Source organism: Pithys albifrons, chromosome 3 (assembly GCF_047495875.1).
Source record: "Pithys albifrons albifrons isolate INPA30051 chromosome 3, PitAlb_v1, whole genome shotgun sequence".
NCBI lineage: Eukaryota > Metazoa > Chordata > Aves > Passeriformes > Thamnophilidae > Pithys > Pithys albifrons.
Genome location: NC_092460.1, coordinates 95,274,517 through 95,301,378, shown reverse-complemented (window position 1 = coordinate 95,301,378; position 26,862 = coordinate 95,274,517). Strand labels below are relative to the sequence as shown.

Below are 26,862 nucleotides of genomic sequence, written 5' to 3'. Positions count from 1 at the left end.
GTAAATCTAATGCTTGAGCAGTGTTTGCTATTAAAAAGTCAACATCTACAATAGTTACTATGCTGCAATTACTGGGAAAATGCTGATTTACTCTAGAATGGGAGCAGGGAATAATTGTAGCCTCTCTTGAGACCTAGAGTGTGATAATTGGTGGTGAATGGTGGGTTTTTCCAGTGGTGATCACACAGATTGTCTCTCTGCTCACATTCCCAGAGTCCTTACAGCATCACCCGTTCATGCAGCTGCCAGTGCTGGGCTTGGTACTTCCACCTGCATGTGGCCAAAATAGATAAACCCTCTAGGAAGGGCATACAGACTTGAAGTTTGAGCTGGTGCAGGTCTACAGTAAAGTCCAAGGATTGTGCCAATACACAGAAATCTGCTGCCTTTCTCTGCCACTTCCCAAGTGAGAAATCTCATGACCTCTGAGTTCAGGTCTCTGGGCTAGAGCCTACCTAGAAATAAGTAGGATTTTCAAGTCATGTCCCTAGATTTTCAAGTTTTAAGGGTGATGCCCTGGATCTGTTGCAATGTCCTCTAGCCTTTGAATCTTCAGAGCAACTGGGGCAGTGTGCAGCAGCCACTGCTTTGCTTTTCAAACTCATGGGAAAAGCTGATCAGGATGTGGCTGGTCACTGACCTGGTGGTTTTCCAAACCCCCACATCTCTGGGGAGTGAGGACAATGTTACAAAGCTTCCCCCAAAAACAAGGATGTCAAATCTTGAAGGTTCCAGATAGTTATTTCAGCTAAAATACAGACAGCATTCGGACCTGGAGAATAGAAACACCGTAATAGGCCTCTCTACTCATGTCAGGGAAGGAAAACACAATGCTTGAGAGAAGTTGATTTCAATAGCAGCTTACCAAATATTTTATGTAGGGTTGTTGCACAATATCTGGAGGGAAATCTGGAAGTCTTCCCTTTTCATGGCTTTCTCTAGAAGTTCTTTTTCCTGCTGATTTTCCCTTGCAGAGAAACAAGCAAGTCCAAGCAAATAAACAAGCCAATCCATAGGAAATACTCCATTTCCCTCTCATCCTCTTATTCCATCAAAACAAAAACCTTAAACTGCTGGATGGCTGAAGACAGCTTGCTGCTTGTGACACATAGACTTGAAGGGCTGCCACCTGCTTTGATACTTCACTGGGGTTTTTTTCCAAACTAGTGAAGACAACTGATTTCTGTGCTACCAAGTGGCCAGGGACAAAATCACATAAATGGTGGTGCAGGATTGCAAATGTAATTTTTATACTCTCCCTGACAGAAAGAGAGAATGATAATAGTAGTAGTAGTAATAACAGTAATAGCAATAGCTTAGAAAAATGATTAATTTGATCGTACCATTGAATATTAACGAGTGCACAAGTTAAACAGTAGCATCCTCCTCACCATTAACGCAGCATGAGCAGAGCTCTGTGCTGCTTTAGCTGGGGATGGAGAGGCACATGGATATGGATGCAGACTCTGTGTGGCAGCTCCCTGCAGGCTGCTTGCATGGGGACATCTTGTCTCCCTGCAGCACTTATCCTGCAAACTGTGGTGACTGAGGGCAGATGCTTCAAAATGGTTCTAGGAGCAGAAGTAGAAAAGAAGTCTGGGGGAAAGGAAGAGGGGAAGAAAGGGAAAAAAAACCCAAAGAAAGGCAGATATAAAGAATACTTTTTAAAATGAGTCTGTTTAGCACTGACTGTGTTTATATTGCAGCTGAGCATCGTTTTACTTGTGTGGCTGTTCATACATCATTGTGCTAACGAGGTAATGAGTAACTAGGTGCCTGTATACTACAAGATGCTTTATTTCCACAGAACAATCCAAATCCTCTAAAAACAAGGTTTGAAAACCAAAACCAAACAGCTGGGATGCTTTGGAAATAGCAGTAAGAGATGTAAAGTGAGCCTTGGGTTCAGCCCGGTCCCCTTGGGAGCTGTCTGGGGTTTTAGAAAGCACCTTTTCTTGGCTTGCTTGCACCCACGGACCGACACATGAGCCTGTGTTCATTCTGCTCCCACTGGGGGCAAGTGTGAGAGAAGCAGGAAGAGGCCCCTGCCTTGGCCTTCATCCCAGGGAACAAAAGAAAAAAGGAGTGCATTCACCCCCGATTATCCTGCAATTGTCTAAACCCACATGGAGCACCATGACTTGATCTCTGCCCATGCTGCCCTGCAGTGCCAACCAAAAATCCCTTCAAAACTGCCAACAAGGCTCTGGGTGCTTATGGCAGGACTGAAATGTTAAATACCTCCAGTGTGTTCATTTATTTATGACTTCTTCAGCCTACAGTAACTACAAGCAATAATTGGATTGTGCTTGGCATAGTCAGATTGATTCGCTACTTAATAATAAAACCAGGTCCTCTGTTGATAATGGCAGCCCTAGAAATGAGGAGGTCAGGTGAAAAATGCATTCAAGGCACAATGCTAATGCTGAAAACTCACGAGGCTCTGGGTGCAGAGCAGGATCTTTGCCAGATGCAAATGTTGTCCTGGTGACTGTTAAAACATGGTCTTTGTGGCCTCCTGTGCCTTCCATGAAATATTTACCAACTTTGGCAGGGCTGTTATTTAGCATTTTGACAAAGGACAGAGAACACAGCGTATTTTTCCATAGTTTTCTGAAGATCGTGGCTAACTCTCAGTGCAATCTGCAGTGAACTCTGGTTGCCTCAAAGGGAAAAGTAGCTTTTAGACTGAATTACAGAGCAGCACTGGGAAGGCAAACTACCCAAACCTCTGTCTTCATCTGAAAGAGAGCCTAAAGTGACATAAATATGACAAACCCAGCACCTGCTGCGCAGTCCTCTGTGGAGGGTGTCCGTGCAGATGGGGCTGTTTCTCCAGTTCTGTACCTTGTGTCTCATTGGCCCCACAGACAATGGAATGGGAGCAGGTGGCTTGTGCCCTGTTTGTGCTCCTGTCTTCAAACAAACACCCTGGCTCTACTGGCAGCACCTTAAGGACCAGAATTATAGCTGCAGCATCTCTAAGATGTGTTTAAGGATGCCAGCCCACTCTGGAGGCATAAACATAATCTGTATTTTCCTGGGCTTTGCCTTTTTTTGAGCAACCGTGATGCTCTTTCCAGAGCTTGTGGCTGTGGGACACACCCGTACCCAAAGCCACATGAGGTTTCCTAGAGGGTTGATACCTCTTAGGACTACAACTCAAATCACTCCAAAAAGTGCTTTTGCTGCTGCTTTGCATCCAGCATTGTCCAGGCTGGAGGAGCTGACACTGCATTTTGGGTGCTATGTGAACACAGAAGATGCTTGTGAAAGGGCCCGTCTTCCTGTAGTACAGCAGCCAGTGAAGATACATGTGCATAAGCACAGCTCTCTGAAGGTGTAGGCACAGCCAGAGGCCATGATTCCCTGGTTTTCTCCTACTCCCCTCTGCTCATGCACCCTGCATGTAAAAAGTCCCTTCTACAAGGAAGAGATGGCCAGGGAAGGTTAGAAGATGAGGAGATGCATTCAGCAGTGCCCTCCCTGCTAAACACAGCAGAGCACAGGAGGCAAGGGGCCACCACTGCTGGGAGGGGATGTGGTGCTCTGGAACACCCAGATGTGTCGAGGCAATTGTACATCAGCCCTGGAGGAACTTGGTGGCTGTGGCTGTCCCCATGCACCCTGTCTGAGCACGCAGGTGCCCTGATCATGTGCAAGATGTCTGCCAAGCCCTGCTAGGACACGCTTCAGGAGAGCAAAGAGGAGCAATTGGTTATTCAAATGCACACTTTAGGAACAAACTCAGGTTCATGATGCCACCTCCACTTGAGGAATTGTCTGACTTTGCGTGCAAATATGTAGAGTGCTTGAGGCATGCAAGCTGAGGAAAACAAGAATCTGATGGGAATGAGAGCATTGCCCAGCTCATTGCCTGTCTGTCAGGAGCTTTATAGAGGTGGCTGCTCTGGGCAAGAGCACAGCGTGGAGGCTCACCCGTCTTGAACTTGTGCAGAACTTCATCATCTTGCACCTGCACAATGCTCAGGGCAGACCCAGCTCTGCAGTCACGCAGGACGGAATCCAGGTCTGGTGCCTTTGCATTTTGCTGTACTCCACTGTAAGATCTGCAATGTACTAAATTAAAAATAAAACCCTTGTGTAGGTAGTGACCTGTATTGAGGCTACTGTTGTGCTTGGTATGGTGGATGTGAGGTGTTACCCACAGAGGAAAGTCTGTCAAAATCGGTTTGCAACAGTATGAATTTAGAGAATGTTTCTACTTCTCTTTCTATAGTCTCTAGTAATTGAAGATTTACTATTATAATATGATTATGATTTCTAATTACTGACAGCTTGAGAAGCAAGAAGAGATTAAAGAAAGACTCTTGCTGAACATGGTAGCTTTTGGTTGGGAAATCAGTTAAGCGAGGCCTGAATGTCCCCACATCTAAACATGCTGCCACATCCCATACAAAATGCTTGGTGCCTAATGCTGCCCTGGTGCAGTGCTAAGAGACTTTGTGACCAAATGTCACACACCATTAGGCACAGAGAGATCTTGGTTCAGCCCAGATGGAGACTCAGGGTTGCAGTGACCTTCAGGCAACTAATTTGGGATGGTGTGCAAGCAAATGATGAAGCCCAGGTGCTGAGAAACCAACCCCACTCTTTTTGAAGTGTTTGATTTGGCTTTTTGGACTGGTATCTCCATTCCTGCCACAACAAGGAATGCCTTAACTGAGAACCCACCTTTCCCTCTATGAACATGCACATAGAATAAGACAAAAGGTTCCTGCAGGAAGGCTGGCAGTTTGCTTGTTTTGTGGACTCTTTCCCATACAAATGCATATGCTTATGTGCAAAATTGAAGTATAGTTGTTGCTCTAAAGATGGATGTATTTCAGTGAGAACCAGAGCTAGTGGATGGAAGTGCTGAAGGAATTTTGTAGGCAATCCTGAAGGTCCTGTGCATTATGTACCATCACCACTTAATAAGACCTTATGCATCCAGGATGACTAGAATTGCCTGCCTGCAGCAGATTGTGTTTGGAGCATTTGCAGTTGTGGGACTGCTGTCCCACATCCCCACCTTGGTTATCCTCAGCACTGAAGGAACAAGGGAGAAACCCCTCAGAGGAAAACTCCAGATTATTCACCGAATGACAGCATGTCACCAAAGAAAGCATGAAAAGCAGGTCATGCCTGTCATCCCCAGTGTGAATCCTCTCTGATGCTGACAGCCCTCGTTTCACTATTTGTGCAGCCAGTTCCCTTCCCTTGTGGGATAATTAGCAGCCAGGCTGGGTGACATCTGACCAGGATCTCTGCCCCAGGGTCACACACACTGGGGCACAGATGTCCTGCCTATGCTTGAGGAGAATAGGGTCCCCAGATGGTGCAGGGGTCTTCTGCCATGCACCACCTTCTCCCTGCTTTATTGGCAAGGGTGGAAGAAGATAGGAAGATGAAGCAAAAATGCCATCTCAGTGTTAAAAACACAGGTAAAGGTTTATACCTTGGTGTCTGAGGCTATGGGTTATGTGCACTTAAACCAGGCCTACCTCTAAATCCCTGATTCTGAAGGAATTAAATCCAGGCCTAATTCATGACATGACTACACATCCTAATGGAGTAAGGTTTTTGAATCAACCTTGAGCTCAGTGAGATCCTCTTGAGAAGCTATCTTACCTCACATTTCATCTTCATATATGGAAATATATCATTCTTGCTCTGAAAATCAGAGTCTCCTGGTCTTCACAAAACAAGTTCCTCCATGGGGAGTGAGCTGAGCTGCATAAATCTAACCTCTTTTCACCACTAGTGCCTCTAAGAGCCCATTGGCATGAGGATGGATGCAGCTCTTTCTTGGTCATTTAATGCTGTCTGCATGACCCTCTGAGCAAAGGGGCTGTTTTGGTAAACTGGAAAGATGTTGATAAAAGTAGTGTTTTGTCAGAGAAAGTACTAATGCCAAAATCCCTTGAAAATTTATGTTTTGCTAAACGTCATACTTGGTTCTGAAAAAGCACAAAATTTCACACCAATCTATTTTGCCTTTCCTTCCACACAAAAAAAGTCTTTAATTTGCATTTTTAAAGGTTATGAGAAACTATAAATGTTGCAATCAATGTATTTCAATTTTTCCAAACATTTGGTGTTGAATTTTAAAATCTGAAATTCCTTATATCAGACAGTGCGCAGGATAAAAACAAGGCAAGAAACCCTCTGAGAATGAGAACTGTATTTCTTCCACCTTCTCTTTCCATAGCCTAATCTCAAGAGGGTCAGCTGTGTTTTGGGAAGACAGCACTGCCATAGCTGTGCCTTTTCATTCTTGATCATAAACTGCCACAGCCTTGGGGTGATGCACAGTTTCCTCACACACCTCCACCACTGACCACCTAACACGGGGCAGCTGGGTGACAGACGCTGACATAGGCTGAGCCAAAATCAGTTTTGTACTGCAGATTTGAATATTTTGAAACATTTTTTATTTTACACATGCTCCCCTGGGCTGTGCACATTATACGTTTTTATCCTTGCATAAAAATATATAAGAATTTATTACTCTTATTCTCTATATAGGATACAAACTCAAGCCCACAGCTAAAGGCTTGGTTTTTCAGCTCAGGTAGAAATGCTGAGGATGAGTGGTCCAGTATCAGCCATTGGCTGTGTTGATGGCCATCACAACAGGGGTGCCAGCTGCATCATTACGATACCCTCTGGCAACAGATCAGCAACTGCAAGAGTGACTGGATTAGTAATAAATCAAACACATCCTGTGAACGTTGTTGCAGGATATGATTAATTTCCACGTATGCCAACAGCACAGTGAGCGAGCTCCTCAGTCACTATAAAGCTGCCTAATTCTGGACTTCAGGATTTGGCTTGGTGTGTGCTCACTTGAGACTCAAAGGCAGTTTGCCCATATCAGCATGTATTATATTGGCTTCTCTGCTCAAGGTCAGATCCTGGTAAATTTTGCAATTTACAGCAAGGAAAGTTTGCCTTGCAGCAATGGACGGAGATTGATGAGAGTTGCTTTGCATGCTAACCACTGCATTTCAGAGAAAACATATACCATTAGTACATCCAGGGAAAAGGGGGCTAGCATGGGTCCAAGCAACAAATCCAAGAGCCAGAAGAGACTGCAGTGGGCAAAGCCACTAGACAAATATACAGACTGAAATAAATGGCACTGTATTGCCAACATCTATCGCAGGAGACTCCTTCACTTCTGCTCACCATGGTTCTAGAAGCTCATTTAACCCTATACTTGTGGAAGCAGGTGACCTGAGCCAGCTCTCCATCAGCCCAGCATAAATCAGCAGTAAACTCACTGTCATAATTCACATTTACCCTTGCATAAACATGGCCAGAATTTCTCCTGTTAATATTCCTGCATTTATCATGCTTCCATCCTTTCCCCAGACTGACTCCAGGCCTACAAAGGGGATGGGACTGGTGCAGCCTATTGTAGCTGGAACATCCTGGGTAAGAGGGAAGATCCCAATATCCCTCTGCAGAAAGGAGACCAGAGGGAAAGAGCCACTCCTGGAGATCTGTAGGGTAGAAAACTTATTGTTTGGGGTGCAGCTCAATTCAGGCTGTGTTTTCCTCGTGCTTGGGAGGGGCAATGCCTTGAAGTGACATGATTATGTTCATGCTGAATTGCTGGACTTTACAGTGTTTGGATTTCCTGGTGACTCCATTGTGAAGGGCCCCATTCACTCAGGCATGTTTACCCAGCTGCAGGAGCTTCTCCAAGGCTGCTCTGCTCAGGAGCTGGACATAGCACCATGGATTGTGGGAAAGAAAAAAGAATAAACTAAGGAGAAATCATGCTGGAAATGTTTTATTTGCTATTGGATGGCTGTGAGTATGAGATGGCCTCTTCCCATGGAGGAGCAGTGAGCAGGTATTCTTGTTGGGAGCAGTGCACTCAGGCACTCTGCATTACCTTTTCAGGACAAAATTATGCTGGTGACCCCAACAAATGTGCTATTTTTTTGCAGTCAGGTCATTCAATACATTTTAGTAACTGAAGGAAATGCAGCACTGGGTGTTTGGCTTCCCATTCAGTCTTTAGTGGAAGATGACCACTGAAATCAGGGAAGGATGTCAATTTAAACACTTTAAGAACCATTTCAGCTTGCCTGGTGTGCAAGCAAGAGACTGCCCATCAACCAGCAAAGCTTCCAGCTGAGGACCAGGAGGGAGCCTGATTGTCCTTTCCCTGGGGAACCTTTCCCTGGGTAAGAGGAAGAAAAGGCTACCCTAACCTTCACCCTAACCTTAACCCTAACCCTGACCTCAACTCTACCCTTACACATACACCCGTCCTGTCTGTTCACACAAAGCTAAGAGCACAGTGGTGGCCCCAGCACCTTCCAGCCTGACTGTACTTCACACAAACATTTCAGGCAGAATGTGTGCCTTACATGTGCGTGGGGCCTCCCAGAGTGGTGCAGTGCTCTTTTGCTGCCTCCCACAAGCTGCAGGACAGCACCACAGACACTGAGTTGCCTCTGCTCACTCACCCACACATGGAGACTGAGCTCTCACTCCAGAGTATGTGTAAATGGACCTTAATGGGGAGAAGAAATCTAATCCTTTTAAGCCCAGCTGCTTGGATCATGGGTAAATCTGTGGGCTGGAATATGAGGAAATTGCACAGAACTGGATTTCTTCTATTTCACTTTGCTGTATGCAATTCCACCATTGCCAAAAGGTGACAAAATTCCCGTCTCGATGCTGGGCTTGTCTCAGACAGTCACAGAGAGAGAAACACCACCAGTGTACAATAACTGCTTTCTCTTAAAAGACAGCAAGGAAGAGGAGCAGCAATAATAATAAAAAGGGCAAAGACACTCAGCCTCAAAGGCTTATAAAAAGCAGCTTAGCCTTCAATAAGCAATTCTTTGAAAAGAAATTAATGGAAAAGGTTACAAGCCTGCTCTTGAGCAGAGCCTGTCACACTGCTCTTTCACATTGTTACTACAAATGGAACAAGTTTGTGGCATTTCTTTTCATTTCGGATGCCCTGAAAGGCTGCATTACTCACTGGACCTTGCATTTTTCCCTTCCCCAGTCTGCACAATGCACGGAGGAATTTCTTGTGGGTGATTCAGTGGGTGATGCACACTGAGCCCAACCTGCACACCCCATGTAGCAAACAAAACACATTTGCTGGTGCCTGTGGAGGGGCACAAGGACCACATCTATTCAACTTGTATGCTTTTCAGAATGGATACTGTTAAAAGGAGCCAAAAAATATCAGTGTTGCTGGAATGATGCTGTCCCTTCAACTGCAGGAGATGGTTGTTAACGTGGCGCAGTTGAGAAATAGGATAAAAGATGGGTTGAGGAAACAGACCCTGAACTTTAAAAATGCAGGGTTGCCCTTCTTATGGAGCTGGGCTCTGTCACTAGGTGGCACAGCTTTGTGCCTTCTCCTAATTCCTCACTCCTCTGTCCATTCCCTGGGTTAGATGCCTTACTGGCAAATATTGTGTTTTGAGAGAGGGAACTTCTTGTCCAAGTTCTCTCATTTCTCCTGACTTCACACACTTTCATTGCTGAAGACAATTAAAGACTGACTCAGCTAATGCTCAGGGCTGGTGCCTGATTTGAGTTTCTGCTGTCAAACAGCACATGTTTAATGCTGCCTCAGGAGCCATTTGGTGACACCTTTCAGCTCCAGATTCTCAGGCTCGTGAAACGGAAGGAAAACCCAAACAAAGCAGGGATGGTTCTGGGAGAGTAGGGAAAGAAAAAAAGATATTTGATTCTATTTGTAACAAAACCCTTGGTTCTTTGAAGATCTTTATCTGTCATATTGTTGCCTGGGAAAGGACAATGGAGGGATGTGTTGGATTTTCACTGTGCCCTTTTGGCTTTCTGGCAAAAATCCAAGTTCAAGAAATTTGAAAGAACTTCAAAAAGGGGGTATTTTCTGCTTGTGGCAGCCCAGGGACAACACTGCCACATAACAGAACTACCTTTGCTTCCACACCAGGTCCTTCTGTACGTATTTTGTGCAGAGAAGAATCCTGTTCATCCAGCTCTGCTTCCTGATTTATGGACTCAGCCCTGTACAATGACTTTGCTTCTCTCAGCCTGTGCTGTGGAAGCCATTCCTTGCATTTGTAAGATGAGAGCCCATGACAGAGACTATATTGAATGTATGAATTCAGTGCTTAACAACATGTTCTCTCTCATTAAGGTAACTGTTTATTATAAAACATAAAGCAGCTTTTTGTAGCCTGGCTGAAGTCTCTTGTCAAGTGCACTCCTGTAAACTCAGATTGTCCCAAAGTAGCTCTGAACAATAGAGGAGGAAACAGACATAGGAATAAAAGTCTTGCAAGATCCCAAGATCCTCTAGTCTCCTTGGCAAAGTTAGGTGCAAAGCCCAGTGTCCTTGTCTCAGGCCAGGACTATGGACCCAAGCCAAATTTTTCCTGTTAAATTAGCATTGCTACCTTATGTCTTTTCCCTCTTAATGAAGCAGCTTATTCAGCACTTTCCAGCATTCAACTACCCCACAGAAAGCCTCCTTCAGTCCAAACCAGAATGAGAAAAAACGCTGATTTGAGATTCAGCTTCGTCCCAGTCTGACTCCAATTCCATGCTGCTCTAACAGTACTAATCTAAAACTCCCTATATTTTCATAGCTATGAAAACCATCACATGTTAGTGCTTCTGCAGATTTCACAAAGTGCCAAGTGGCCCAGCAAAATCCTTTCACAGTGTTTTTTTTCTGAGTGTGTTTCATTTTGCATGAAGACCTTCTGCGTAGTTCAAAATATAAAGGACAAGCATATTGATGGGTGATCAAAATGAGGTCAGTGATGACTAACATAGGAGTCTTCAAATAGCTGGCCCTGTGCTCCACAGCTGCTGCACTACAATGCTCAATCACTCAGCCGTGCTCACTCCTGGGGTGCACCATGGACATGTGAAGCAGCACTTGGAATCATGAGTGGCATTTGGGTTTTGCCTCAGAGAGAGGATAGAAGCAGTGTCATCTGCAAGCACTTTAATTTGCTTATGAACAGGAGATTGGGTGGAAATGGGTATGCAACTCCTGGCAAGAATAGCCAGAGCAAAAAATACTGAAAATCAAGAGGAGGAACAGTAGATGGAAGGGAAGAAGGTTTGCTTGAATCTGTAACAGGGCAGATATGTGGTATTTCAAGAGAAGTGAAGCTCTTCAAGGCCACAGTCTCGGCATTGCTTTCGGTCTGCCCAGGTCTCATACCAGCTACTCAGACAGCAGACTGGTTGCACCAAAGCAAATAGTGGCTAAGAATGAAAGAGGAATAGAACATCCTAGGAAAAGATGCATGTGAGAAGAAAGATTTGGAGAAGACCTTTCCTTTGAAAAAAACTTTGCAGAAAATCCCAAGAGGCCATAGAAATACACTCATTCCTAAAACACAACAAACCTGTGAGACATAGGAGCAAATGCCCCACTGAGAAAACTTACAACTAGTCTGTATTAGTATCAATTAATCTCATGAGACCTATAAGGTGTCTGGAGCCCTGTTAGAGGAGAGGGAGACTCTTGAACAAATTCCAGGATAATGAGGTCCACTGAGAGTTGGGTTAGTGAAATGAAAAGGGCTGCGGTGAACCAACGGTTATCAGCTGCGACAGAAATTAGCTCTGCCCACTGCTGAGCATTCACAAACCATTTCAACACCATGCAAGCTCTATTCCCTGCTGCATTTTCCTGGCCAGGTTTCATTTACTTCCAACCCTCCCAAGTCTGATGCAAGAGGGAGAGGAGGCTCTAATAGCTATCATATCTTCTCTATCCACAGATAATGGTTAAGACATTATCTATGTGTAATAATAAATGATAGACACTGGCCTAGGCTGAAGGTGCAGTGGGTGGGAGATGGTCCTGGGCAATCCTAGACCTCTGCAGAGCATATGAATTCATCTCTTCTGGTCACCCCCAGCTAGCAGCAACACTGGTAGGAGATACTTTGTGTATGAACTTTCTGCTTTATGTGTGAACTGTAAGATGCAATGAATCACAGGAATGAATCTGTGCTGGTTAAACCATCCACTGGTAAGTATGGAGTTAGTTTTGCTATTATACAGTTTCCCAATCACAAGACAGCACTGGATTACTTCTTGGAGCCAGTATTTGTCACCCACACCCAACAAAGGGTCAGGGCTTAATCCTTTCTGCCTTGTTCGGCATTCACAGGGTGATTGTCCTCATGGCGTACCACTGTGACTCAACTCCTTGGCAAAGTCAACGGCAGAACTTGAACCTGTGCCTTTCCACATCAAGACTGCACAACTAACCCCTTATGACCTGTGGGTGTAAGTCAGTGGAAGGACAGCATCTTCAGGCTGGGGTGACTGAATCCATGTGCCTTTTGCTGAAACTCAGTAATGAAGCCCATAGTTGGGAAGGACTTTTGCCAGGATGTCCCTGCACACAGGGCTCCTCACCCATGCCAGGACATCCAGGCACTGTGGCACATAACGTAAAGGAAAAGCCCCAGGGTGCAGCCCTCTCCCAGGTTGCACAGACGATGGCTGTTTACTCTGGCTCTTTCACAGGAATTCAGATCTCAGTCCTGTGCTATATTTAGGCTGCAAAACTGCTGATATTTTTTTGGTCGTTGGCCTTTGACACACAAGTGTATTTTCTGAGAGGAAAAATTTCAGCTCTTGACTAAGTGGTGGGAAAATACAACCCCCAGAAATGTTAAATTTTCTAACACCGGAGCCAGAAGTTAGGAACCGACAAGGGGAGTTTACATTATAAATACAGTCTGTTGGCTGAGCCAAATGTTTAAGGCAGCCCCATGTCAGGGACCCTTCATCTGGTCTAGCAGGACTCAGCTGGCTCCTGACACTTAAGACATCCTGATTATTTACATTTCAGCTTTTACCATAAGAGGAAGGAGAGCTGTTAAGAGCTGATTATCTTGGGATGAAGAGGAAAGAAGTTGAAATTGGGACACAGTCCATTACTGAAACACGTTGTCTGCAAAGCAACAACTTGTGTTTAGAAAAAAAGAAGAAAAAAATAATCCCACTTCCAGATTCCTGGTATGAGTGTGTTGCAGTACTGAGATCCAAGGGGGAAAGATTTCTGTGAAAACGGTTTGAATGAAAGAATCCCTTTGTAGGAGGTTATGACTGATAAATCACAGGAATGTTTGTGATATGATATAATAGTGGCAATTAAGGGACATTTCAGATGACGAATGCCTGAGAATATGCGATGCTGTGAACTTCCCAGAACCTCTCTTTTCTGAAATGAACACTGACTCTTTTCTCACTTTAATTAGAACTTATCCAACCCCTCTGCTGCTTATTCCCCTTCCTCCTTCACTACCTCCTCATGCCAGTGGCTGCTCTGATATAATTTGTTTGGCACAAACTGTTCCTCATTTGCAGTCTGGTTTTGCAAATCCCCCTGATAGATCACCTGAGGTTTTGCAAAGCCCAGCTCAGCTGCTAGCCCTGCTGATACTCCAAGTTGTTGTCTCAGCTGTGGCTATGCACATGAGGACCTGCATGACTCTAGGTTCCTCTGGCTGTGGGGCTCTAAAGAATATAAAAAAGAAAAAAAACCAAAAAACCAAACCCTGAAAAAGCAGAGGTCAACTCAAGTACAGCAACTTCAAGTAACATAAAGATTCCCAGCCCTCAATCAGGTTTCTCTTCATCATGAGCTGCCTCTTTACCAGCACAGAAGTGACTGTACAAACAAGTTAAGCCCTTGAAGACAGAAGAGTTGAGATCAGGCCTCAAGGAAGTTGAGCAAAACAGGTTTGCAATGACTGTAAAACCCACATTTTCCCCCTCCTAAAGCTTTACAAGACCCCCTTGAGTCCCAGCATTCGGCAGCTCCAGCAGCACAGTGACCAGTGAAGTTGAGTAATTGCACACAAAGGGGCTTGCAAATTATGCAATGCTGCAGACATGGGGTGACTCCTGCCAGGTGTTGGACAGATGCTAGTCCCCCATTGGGGTGCCAGATTGAAGTTCATGGAGGAAAGGAATTTGACCTTGGATAACTTTTTGTTGTTGAGACTCGGCACTGGCTGTCATGCAAAGGTCTTCTCCAGGAGAGGGGGATAGGACCGGCCTGAAACTATGCTTTGTCAGCTGTTTTGGAGTCTCAGTGGACTCACATGGTGCAAAAAAAAAACAACCGCCTGAACTGAAAGAGGAGAAAAATAGGCAGGGTTTGAAATCCCATGACAATTTCCATCCAGCTTGGGCTCATAAGCTTCCAATTTACGAAAACAATAACCTTCTTCCACTTTGAGCTCATGCTAACACACACAGTGTGTAAGAAGATTTAAATGAGGAGTGTTATAGATGAATCAAAAGCAGTGGACACTAGAAATGGCTCTTTATAATTAAACTTTAGAAGTAATTCATGTGTAAATGTTGGCTGTAGCCAACTTGTGGGTGGTAAAGGTGCATGGTGTTAATATCCTCTTCAATCCAACCTGGGAGGGATGGAGGGAAGGGAAGAGAAAAACCCCCATGCCCAAGAGGAACTGTTTTTCTCTAAACAATTGGCTGCTGTTGGTTGGGTGTGAAGAGAGTTTCTGCCAGAGTGCAGATGATTCACAACAGGATTTTGGAAGCAGCTACAAACACAGTCAGGACAGGATTGCACCAATGGCATTAGTCAGCTCCACCTTCGCTCCAGGAGAACATCTGAAAGAAATGGCATCCATTGCACAAAGCTTTTGGTAGAGCCTCAAAGGCATGTTGCAAACAGTGAAGGAAAAAGCATTTTTTTCACCATGATCATCTTCTTTTGTGCAAGAGAAAAAACACATGGAAGTCTGATGGGACTGGACCTGTTCTGGGGCTATTTTGAGTCATATATTCAAGATGGATTTCCCCTTGAGGAAGAAAGGGTTGAATCAAACAAAAATTCTTTGGGCAAAACTCCTCACTGTTTCCAATTACTTTAGAGGATTGATGTGTTCCCAAATGTGTCTCTGGGGAAGTGAAGCTCTTTACCAAAAGCAGGTTCCTGGGGGCCTGTACCATTACAGAGTTTGTTCTGTTAACTGCAAGAGTTGAAGCTGGATGGCTTGAGGTGCAGGGCTGCTGGGCACTCTCCTGATGGCTGTCAACCTTCCTGTGGGCTTCCAGAATCTTCCACTCAGGCCTTGGATGACATATATTTAATCAGAACAACACACCTGAGCTCTACCTCACAGGACCATGGGTGTTTAATACTTGGCATATATTTGGGTTTAGTGGTCTCAGCTCTTTCTGGTTTCAGCACAAAGGGGTAGGCATCTCCAAAGAGTGACTTGCATCAAGACACTCATCTCGGAAGAAACCAACATCATCAATTGCCTAATTTTTGATAACTAAACCAACACAAGATGCATCCCATCTTGTGTTTCAAGACTGAGCATAAAATAGCTAAGCTTAGGAAAAAGCAATTGAGACCTGGCCTCTGCAAACCCAGGGGATCAAGAAGTATTTCCTTTGCCTTGTTCGAAGGTGCATTTCTGTTATGAACAGCACCAGCTGCTGTGGATTGTCTCCATTGAGACTATTTGTACTACCTGTGGGGAGCACAGTTTCATCCCCTGCAGACGAAAGCAAAGATGGAGCAGGAACACCCAGTCACTGGTAGTGGACTTCAAGAGAGCTCAGCTTTGGGACAGACTGAAATCCACACTGGTTGGGAACAATTCGGTATCACTCATGTTTGCTCCTTGGCTGGTGGCCTCTATAAGCTGCACTGGCAATCCTACTCCATTTATTAAGCCACTGGATTTAACACCATGAAAAACTTTGCCCCATGTTCACAACTGAGGCAGCCAGACTGCTTTCTCATAAACACACTACTACTGGACATTGAATGTTTCTTACAGGGAGGCAGGTTGGAAAAATCCACAAAGGACCAAAACAACACCAAGTACACCTCCCTTTTTAAGAGGCTGCTGTATTTCTTTAACAAAAAAAGCTCAGTCATGAGATTTGAACACTCCTTCTACCATCCCTAAAAGGTCACCCAAAGACAGGTGGGTCAGCGTTAAAGTCTCCCTCATTTTCTAGCATCACTGGACAAGCTGCAGTCCATGGAAAACACCTCAGTGTTTTGTTTGCTAATAATTAGTGAGCACAATCCCCAGCCTGGTGCAGCAACATGTATGCTTTAACAGGAAGGCAGCACAGCAATCATTCAGGTAGTTTAATGGTCCAGGTTCAATCCTTGCCAGGAAACCTCTGTAGCTTCTTCCTGCCCTCCAGGAAAGCCTTATGCCTCTTGCCCTGCCCCACAACTACCATGGGGCACTGGAACAAGAGATGAGGCTCTCCAAGCTGTTGAGGGAAGTAGGTGTTTGTTCAGGAGGCTGTGGTAGTTTTGGCTTTAGTTTCAGTTTAGGCCTCAGTTAGGCCTAAATTTAGCAGGCCCAAAGGATGTGACATAGATCAGAAGGGACAAGCATCACCTGACTTAAGCAGCCAAAGAGGTATTTCATATCATCTGACATCATTAAGAAGTGTCAAGAGGTCTAAAGAGAGAGACAGGAGGAGCTTCTGTCTCTTTTGGGTTTTGCCTCAGACCTGTAAAGACGCACTGCCCTGCTCTGCCGAGATTAGGCCTTGCCACCCTCTGCACTCGTGTTATCTAGGAAGGTTAACATTTTCTTATTAATTTTCTCCTCTCTTTCTTGGAGGTTTTCTCTGGAAGAGTTCTGGGAGGTTTTGTGGGGTTTGGGTGGTTGGAATCTGTATTATTTGGTTGGGTGACTAGGTAGTTATTGTTGTTAGTCTGGTTTCTTTTTTCTCACATTTGTGTATATATATATATGTATTATATCATATTCTGGTTTTAATTATCTTTCTTTTGTATAATATAAGAAGCTTGCTACTTCAGGTTTTGGGTTTTTTTCTGTCCCTCCTTTTCCCTTGGTTGGGGGTGGAGGATGTCCCTTTCTGTGTTGGGCAGTTGGCATTTTCCCAGCTCAACCCAAGACAGAGGCAAATGTGTTATTGCCCCAAGCTTGCCCCGTGTGCACCTCTGGTGAGCCCCACCACTACATTTTACTTTGAATTGTCAGCCCTGGGCAAGACATCCCAAGTATCCCTCCAGCTTTACCTGAACCTCACTGCTACTCTCCTCTCACCCAGTGCAAGAATCCTTGAAATCCTCAGCCCTGGGCAGGCTGGTTTGGCATGTCCCAGAGAGGGAATAAGTACTAATGTCTAACTGGGTATTTTGAAGCACTAACATTCTGATGTCCCCTCCACATGCTTTGAAGGGCTACAGTGGGGCTGGTGGCAGTGGCACAGACCCTACCAGATTGTCCCAGTCTTTCCCAGCTCTACAAAGGCAGAAGTCTGTATCAAATGCTGAGGGCAATTTTCCAGTGTGCTATAAAAATCCCTGGGGATGGGAATTTACTGAACAGCTCTTGTGCTCTCTCCCTAGATATCTTGAGTAGAAATGGCTTGAGGTTCCCCCATAGGCTCTTTTTATTCCGTCTGTTTACATATGAATTCTGGCAAAGATGAATTTAAACATTTGCATTTTCTCTCCCTTTCCTTCCCTGTCTAACCCTCGTTACTTCTGTCTGTGATGAAGATGGGGTGAGAAACTCTGCAAGCCAAAAGCTCCCAAGCTGCTTTTGGGAACATGTGAAGCTCATTAGCCCTTTCTGCCGCTCTAGGGCTTTTGGGTGGAAGGTTATTTTTTTTCCTCTTTTTTGTGTGATTTGTGTTAGTTGTTGTGTTGGGGGGTTTTTTGTTGTTGTTTTGTTTGGTTTTTTGGAAGCAGTTCAAGTCTCATAAATGCCTAAATACGTAACAATAAAAGTCTCCAGGGCAGTTCCAGAGACTGTGGACTAGCTCAGCAAAGAGTGCTGGGGAAAAAAGAGTCATAGTTGCCTCCCCTCAAAATTGGGACTATTGGAATTCAAACCTAATCGGGCTTTAGGGGGCCTCACACCTCCTGAACACCAGCTATACCAGGGCATCACAATGTTCTGAGAATGGAACAGCTGCCAGCAAAGAGCCCTGCAAGCACAGTTCTATGGATGGCACCAGTACCCACATCCACCATCGTCCTTATGAGCAGAAAATCAACAGCTCCACTGAAAAACCCTCTGCCCAACACCAGAAGAGAAAATTTCTGGGTTTGCTGTCTTTCAGGAAGTCAGAAGCAGTTTCAGCTACAACCCGAGACCTGAATAAGGTTCCATTCTCTCTGCTTTAGCTAACTAAGGTGAATTTTGTTGGCTCTTTTCTCCTGCCCACCCAACACTCCCACATGCCTAATTCCCCATTTCCTCAGCCTTCATCATGCTGGAACTGACTAGATTAATGGGAAATGTTAATATGTCAGGCCTGGAAGGAAAGCAAAGAGCTAGTGGTGTTTGAATTCCACATTAATCTACTTGGTGGTGAAGCTATAAATCAAAACCTGGAAGTTTTACCAATCTGAAATGATGTGTTTAACATTTCAGCCCTCTCCTTCCTCCCTCTTGCCTGACATTGATTTGCACAGCCTTTTACAGCAGCAGGGCAGGCTTGCAAAATGCTTCTTTTGCTCTTGAATATTTAATTGTGCTTAAACATAATAAGATGTCTTCAAAGCAAGCAGGGTGAAGAATTATGCTGAAACAAGAATTGAATTCCCAAATTGCTCCTTTTTGAGGATTTTGAGGATGTTTGTCTCAAGGTACGTGAAGCTGTGGGGATGTCTGAGCACACCAGGAGGTGGAAACAGTCTGTCCCTTTACTGATGCACTATCCAGTTGGGTGCCAGCAATCCACCAGGTGAATGGATGGAAGCCTCAAAGCTCTTCAGCTCAACTCTCCAGTGCCCGTGGCAGCTGGGCAAAAAAACCATTAGCACCCCATTGTCAGCAGTGGGCATCCTGGCAGATGTGTTCTCCTCAGGGAAAACAAAATTACAGGATCTGGAAAGCAGAATCACAGAATGGTTTGGGTTGGAAGGGACCTTAAACATCATCTGGTTTCAACCTTCTGCCATAGGCAGGGACACTTTCTACTAGACCGAGTTGCTTAAATCCATGTCTAACCTGGCCTTGAACACTTCCAGGGATGGGGCCTCCCCAGCTTCTCTGGGCAACTTGTTCCAATGCCTCATCACCCTCACAGTGAAGAATTAATTCCTAATATACAAGAATTTCTTCCTAATAGACAAAGCTAAATTTTTTACTTATATATGGAATGCTTCATGAATTTGCATATCTGCCAGCATGGCAAAAGCTCTTTCCTCTTCTTCATTTTAGATTAACATCCAGCCCCTTGATGCTACAGCCCACCTCCTTCCTTAATCCCATTGCCTGTAACTGGACATTTGGGGAGTAATGAGTCACTGAAGACAATTCTTTGCTTGTGTCTAAAGCCTGAAGTGAGTAATTTCATCAGTTTCTGCCTCAGATTTTACAGCAGTAAAACTGCTTAACTGTCTTTCCAAGTATTTTGTGGATAAGAAGCAGCATGTAAAAAGTACACAGCACTACTATATCCAGTGTGTGAGGGATGCCTGTGACTGGTGTCCTTGAGAGATGGCTCTGCATCCAGTGGTCTGCCTCTGACTTGCTAGGAGCAGTTGGTGTGATTTTAAACAGACAGACACATAAACACTTTTTTTCTGAAGATGTAGGTCCTGGCCTGCCTAATGTTCTTTGACATTGCACAGGCATAGCCTGGAAACTAAAACATTTGTTGATGGATTTGGAGATTAAATAAATAGTGAATTATCTTCAGGATGTTAAAATGCAGAACTGACTGCCTATCCCATAATAGTAAACCAGCCCTCCCCCAGTACTTGAAATATGAGTATTTCTGCAAAAGCAGGCACTGTGTTAGTTCACAGGGCCATTTGTTTAGTAGGTCAGAGCAGTCAGACATCTGGGCATTGGTAAAAACACATCTGACAGCTTGGTGGCATCTTGCACAACTGACTGTCTGAAAGCCTTGACTGGAAGTTTATTATTTGTTAATCTCCTTTTTCAAATGAATTCCAATCATGCAGTCAGGAAACCACATGGTGGGCCACAAAACACAATTAAAATATAAAAAGAATTCATTATAATTAAAATATAGCGACTGGTGAATATTAGCCCCAGTGAAAACAGATCAAGGCAAGAGTTTTGTTCAGACTAGGAAGACAAATGTATCCCTGGGAATCAAAGCAGACTTGCAGGAGGATTTATTTCCCAGGAAAAGAAACACAGTCTGAGACAGATGATGGTATCTTGCTTCAGGGTACCAAAAGCCTCTGGTTCTCGGATGGCCTGAGTACCAAAGCATTGCTTACAGACAGTGAGAAATGGAGTCACTCAGCATCTCTAAGTCAAATCCAGTCTGGAGACCAAGAATCAGAACAGTTTTTTCATTATTTTAACCTATTTTATAACAACTGGTGTTCCGAGTGCAGCCTGAGCAAGTCCAGACTTCTGATTGCTATTTCAATTTGGATTTCAAGATTGAAATCTCAAGGGTTTCAGATCCCACTCTGACCACCACAGCCAGTATCAGCCAAAAATTGCTATTCCATCTAGTTCTGCTAATACATTGCTGCTGATTTTCTGAAACCCAAGAAAGTAAAGTATCCCTTGTCAGAAATAAGGGCAATTACACTGATTATGTTGATGCCTGAAGCTTGTTTTCTTTCCAAGAACTCATTGCCTGTTGTATTGGCAGTAAATCTGGACTGTGCCCTCTGTACAGCATTAGTTTAGTTTTTATATATATTGTAGATGGGACAGTAGAAGGGAATTTCAAAGTTTTGGAAGGTTGTATGGTGGAGACAGCAGTCTAGGGCAAGGATACAAAAAAATTCTCCAAGTCAGGGTCATACCCAAGCAGTTTGGTTGGTGGTAAAAAGGAGGAACTGAGTCCTTTCCAGTGGTGTTTGCCCAGCACATGGATCCTGCTTAGCCAGGAGCCTGGCTGTGTGCTACACTGCTCTGCTACCCTCAACTCAGTCTCAGCAAATGGCTCCAGAAGCACAGATGCACTGAGATGTGGTTAGAAAAGAAGTCAAAGAAAAAGCACAAGGCACAACTTTCACAGCATAAGAAAGTTTTGCTTTATTTTACAAAGTCAATAATGTTTCTTTTTAGGGTTTTGTTTACCTTTTTTTTGTTTTGGTTCTGGTACCATGCAGACATCCTACAGCTGATCTGCTTTGCTGTTAAGATGCAGTAGCAACAGGGATTAAGATATAGTAGCAACAAAAACTAGCATGGTCAAGAGCTTATTTGCTCATCTAAATAATAAGCAGTGGAAGAAGTTTCTGTCTCTGGGAAGTGATTAAACTGTCAGGCTTTCTGTCCAAGTAATATCCTACTAAAATACCCTGCCAGCATTTAAATTGGAGGATGCTGGCTACTGGAGGAAATGCTTTTAGGATTAATATACATAAGTGTAGAGTTAGCTATCAGCTCATGCTGGCTGCTAATAACACTGCTGCTGCTTGGTCTCTGCAGTCATGAGCTATGAGATGCCTTTCCCGACATACCGGCACCCAGCAGCAACATTCCTGGTACCTGACCCATCATTTCAGATCCTCTCCAAAGAACTGGAAGCTCTTGGGCATTGGCAAAAAAAGTAACATGGTTTTCCTGAGCTTTTTCATATGTTCACTGATTCTGTTTGAGAACATTGAGGTCCTCCCTGACCTGTGAGTCCCAGGATACATTGATGCTTGTTTGGGTGGGAAGGGAGGCACCTCTGCTGGTGCCATTTAATTGGTGACTCTGCCAAAGGGGAATAACATGCTGGGAATGTAACATAATGCCATGGGGGATGGCTGAAGGCATGTGCATGTTGCAATAGAAAAAGTTTATTTGCAGATGTACTCAGGGCTCACAAGAGAATAAATCTGTTAAATGACCACCAATCCTGGGATTCATCACAGGCAGTAGCATCTCCTGATGCATGGTGCATAGGCTGGGATACATTATCAGTAACCTGAATCTGGACACATCTGAAAACTAACTCCTTAGTTTTTGAGGATGATTTTACATAGGTGGAGTGTAAAAAGGGGTTCAGCATTGAGGCCTCTTGCTTCTTCTTCCCCTTTCCCAAGTCCTTGTGAGCTAATTGGCTTCAGATTTGGGTTCCTAAAACAAGATGCAGAGAGAGGATGAGGCAGTCCCACACCATAGGCAGCCTCTGCACAGACTGACCTGTGGTTTCACATCAGCCAAGACTCAAGAAAGCCCAGGGAAGGCAGCTTGGCTCACTTGGAGCCATCATGATGGTATCTCTCATGGGGGTTTCAAAGCCAAGCCCTGGGTTTACCAGGGCAGTCGGTGGGACAAGGGCCCTTCTGGGTAACGGGTATGGGTTACTGGCTGACTTCTGGAACAAACAAATACTTAAAATAAAAATGCTGCCCATGCCTGTTGAACTCCAAAGACCATAAAATCTATTCCTGAAGTCTGCTGAAACCAGAGCATGATTTGAAGCTGGTTCAAATTTTGCTGAAATTACTAAGAGCCTTGCCTTGGTCTCCCTCTAAGTAACACACACAATTTCTACAGGCTTTTAATCTGCCTTCTTCTGTATAACTTGGCTTCACACATGGAGACTTCCAAAGCACAGGAAAAGCAAAATATGAAGTAAATGGGAGTAGCAGAAAATGCCTTTTCCAAACGCAAATACCGATCAGTCACTCCAGTGTCCAGCACTAGACAAATCTGCAGAGATGACGAATGTTGTAACGGGTTTGTCCCCACAGCAGAATAAATGTCTAGCCTCAGTTGTCTGAGTCTGATTAAAAAAGCAGATGAGCTGAATACTGATTGGTTTACAGTTCCATTGCATTCACCTATGGACTGGAATGAGTTGCTATTCAAAGTGATGTCCAGTTCTAGTTGTTTCACTGTGATGTTCAGTTTATTTAACCCAGTATAGTCAGCCTCCAAAACACACACAGTTTATTAGAGCTGCATCATTATACCTCAAGCTGCAAGCAGTTACTGTAACTCTACAGAGTACCCAGTCGACCAAGCCCCAAAGCTCTCTATACCACAGAAACCGTACATCAAGTAAAACAAAAGCTTTAGACAATCAGATGCCTGGGACTTTGCAAGATGAAGCAGTGAGAAGGCATTGCACAAGTCAAGTAGGGATAACTAGTGCTACTGCAGTTTAAAACCCCCTGTGCATGCCCATTTCAACAGGTTAGGTGCCTTTAGACATCCTTTCCCCTGGGTAAGTTACAAATTATTCGTATGCATCTGCAGGGACAGTGTGAAGACACAGACCATCTAAGGTTGTACTTAGGAGAATAAAGCTCAAGAAAAGAGGATATAGCAGATTGAACCTTAATTTGCTTTCACTTATTCCCCTCTGCTCTGTGGGAAGGAGAGTTTGGACCTGTGTTCCACCACAGGAGATCCCAGCCCCATCCTTATAACCAAAGTGTTTCTCCTCGCACACCTCCCCTGCCCATGCTGTCTATCCCCTCTGTCCCGCCACCTGTATAGGAACAGGAAAGGATCCTGTGGGAGTCCCAGGGGTTCTCCCCACTACAGCACTGGGGTTTGAGGGTGTGGCCTGGTGTTTTGTAACCCTACCTGATAAACGTCTCTGGAAATGCACCATGGCTTCAGCATGAGCTGCAGGACCCTCAGGTTTCCAAAGCGGCAAGTCCTCAGAGCCCGGGACGTCAGGCTCCACACCAGGCTGTCCCAGCTGTAGAGCAGATCCTCAAAGCCAAAGAGCACAGCAGCCATGCCAGCTCCCTCTGTGAATCACCCTGGATTCCCAGCTTGGAGGCAACCAGCTAATCCCAAGGCGCCTTATGAACTGCAAGGTTAAAAAGTCACTGCAATTTCCATCAAAGAAGGAGAGAAATAAAGCAAAGGAAAAAAAATCAACCACAAAACCACCAAACCAAAACGGACAAAAAAAATCCAGCAGCCAAAATAAACTGTTTGGGGATGTGCCTTTCTCCCTTTGCACACACCCTTCAGGATGTGGTTTCTCCCTCTGTGAATCTTCTCAAAATGGGTCCCGCTGCACCCAAAGATGAGCAAGGAAGAGGTAAAAATATCTCTCCTGACTTAGGAAGGCAATTGCACATCCCTCGCAAAGGGCTTCTTGGGAACACTGCATCACTTCCCAGCTCTCCGCTGCAGAACCAAGAAGCAAAGTCGGATCCAAAGTCATCACTTTGCATACTCGGTCCTGGGACTCCATCCAGAGGGAAGAAAAAAGCCGCTCGCTCTCGGTCTGCCAACATTCCCAAGACATTCCAGTATTGGGCTTAACTCTTTCAAACACTTCTGAAGAACGTCTGAGAAGGCAGCTTTGCCACATGCAACATCTCATCCTTTCGTTTTGTGCGTTGGCTTGCCATCACACAGTTACATTCCAGTCTTTTTCCCACCCAACTGTCTGTTCTGGAGCCTTTTTATGTTTTGAACTGAGAAGGGAACTTAATCTTTACATGAAAATTATGCAACAACCTGCAAAGCACCTTATTTACCCCAGGGGTGATATTTTGGAAAATTGCATGGATTAAACAGTGGTCTTTTAAAATCAGTCTGATTCAGCTTGTGTGGACATATTTTTAACCCTTGCTGAGCTTGCAATCATAAGGGTGTGTCTCATCTGAACAAGTCCAGGAGAATGCAATACAGTTCTTTTTATCTGAGCTGGATGCCAAAACAACCTGTTTAGTCTATGGATACAAAAATGTGCTGCTGGCATCCTTTCCTAAAGTAAATGTTGAGAAGAGATCAGTTTCCTGGCTGTTTCCCCTAAAGAGAAGCTTGCCTGGGTGAAGACTTCAATGCTGTCAACATCTGTGATGGGTTGAGCTGAGGGAACTAGTCCAGTGAGGGTAAAAATACATTATCAACATGAGGATTTTGCAGTTCAGTTAAATCACCACAAAATCATGCCATTACATTGCAAGACATTGCAAGACATTTTCCAAGTAAACCCCATGAGTGCTTCTTCTACATATTTAATCACCAGGTTGGGAAACTGAGGTTGAACCATTTTTATCAAAGGAACAGTGCAAGCCAGTGCCCTTGGAGACAGCTGCCTGTCAGTGCTATTTTTCACTCATTTCACTTTCCCTTCAGAGGAATGTGCACAAAAAGGATGCAGGACTTGTAAGAAGCAGACAGGAATCAGCTGGAAAATGCCTACATGGAGTCACTTTTGAGGAGGCACTTTTTAGATGGGTGGGCAGGACAACACTAGTTTGAACCAAAATCATGAGGGACCCGAACTCCTAAAGCTGCTGGTTTAGCAGAGCTGAGAAGGCATCATTTCCCAAAAGCCTCAGTGTCTTCTCTGATTCAACTCCCTGGATAGGGATGGAACATGAATACTAATATCTGCTTGGTTTTCTGTAGGTGTGTCCCACCGTGACCCGATCCATAATTTGTTTTTTGAGGACTGGAGGACACAAAGCAAGCTCTGCGTCATGATAACGGCACAAGGATCCTCGTCAGCTCATTGACAGGGCAGGTGGAGGGCCAGGAAAATACAGCTGCAAAATTCATATTCTCAGCCTAATTGCTTCTTCATGACTTCATTTTTAGAGTGGGTTCATAAAATATGGTAATGAAATCGTAATAATGTTTCCTTCAAACTTGTTAGAAGCTATTCATTCTGCAAAGTGCCATTTTCCTTCCTCCTCTTCCTCTCCCTGCCTGTTTTCTTGGTGTCCAGCCTTTGCTATAGTCTTCCTACAGTCACCATCTCTCCGTTATTTGCCTGCCTGTAAAATTGGTAACACTTGGTAACATTGCTTCCATTAGCAGGAATGTAGAGAAGGGACCATGAACATCTCCATTATAAGGCCTCATTTGGAAGAAAGGTAATTTTTTTCTTATATATAAATTGACTAGGCAATATTTGCTCCAGGCAACAGTGATATATAAGATCTCTGTCCGAGAGCACAGGAGAGGAAAAGAAAGAAATGTGCTTGATAAAGGAAAACAGAAGGAGGAAAAAGAAACCATAGCAAGTGATTGCTCTTGGATGTGACCTAACCCCTTTGGCATTCTGAAATGGGGAGAGTAGGGGAAAGGGAGGATATAAAGCAGTTTTAAAATTAGCTGCCCCATATGTGCATCTGGTCTTTCCGTATGGTTGAAAGGAGACTTTCGGCCCCTGTCCCAACTCGGTAATTACTCAGCAGATGAGGGCAGCTCTGAAGGAGCCTTTTCACTTGGCTGATGACATAATCAGACTTTCTGAAAATAGTTCTCTCCTATGTATTTATTAACTGATAGACTGGAGCAGTCTCCTTAGGAGTCACTTGATTTTACAGAAGGCCCAGTGAACAGTTCAGTGGGTAGATTTACCTTCATGTTTAGAACAGATTGTTTGGTTTCCTGTGGAGCTTTTCCTGATGATCAGACAGATAATATTTTTTGGGAGGGTAAAAGTTACCTGAGTACAGATTACCTATTCCACCTTGCAGCTTCTGAGGAAATTACAGCCATGGAGGTTTCTCTGGCAAAGATAGCCCATCCCCTCTAGAGTCCAGGGATACACTACCAAAGGAGCTCTTTTTCAGGGAGACACCACAGAATGTGCTCTTCCTTACCCAAAAAAGTCAGAAGAGGTCATTGCTACAGGGAATGGCAGGAGAGAGGAGAAAAAATAACTGAGAATCATCAACTTGGCTCTTCTATGGATGTACCCTTTAAGTAATTTCTGTAAAATCATCTTATAATTCTATAAAACACGCTCAGATTCACCTTTCACTAAGGTCAATTAGGAAAAAAAAGCCCTTTGCACTCTACATAGATCAGTAGACATTTGCAGGTCTTTTCCTCTCTAATTATGCACTGATTATTTCCCGCTGTTTCTGAGAAAATGTCAGCCAAAACATTTACTATGAAACCTCCCACGTTCTACTGACAGTCCAAAGGC

The 26,862-nt window shown here is 44.3% G+C and overlaps 1 protein-coding gene across 7 annotated transcripts in view; it reads right to left on the bottom strand.

Moving 5' to 3' along the window:
- FRMD4A (FERM domain containing 4A) overlaps positions 1–26,862 on the bottom strand; it is a 371,927-nt gene that overhangs the window by 158,035 nt on the left and 187,030 nt on the right. Inside the window, exon 1 of one of the 7 annotated variants that reach the window (XM_071552776.1) lies at positions 23,538–23,843. The exons of the other annotated variants lie outside the window; for them this stretch is intronic. Coding sequence (XP_071408877.1) covers positions 23,538–23,696 — 159 coding nt within the window. The 5' untranslated portion in view covers positions 23,697–23,843. Of the gene's footprint in view, positions 1–23,537; positions 23,844–26,862 lie in introns of those variants that run through there. 7 annotated transcript variants of the gene reach the window in all.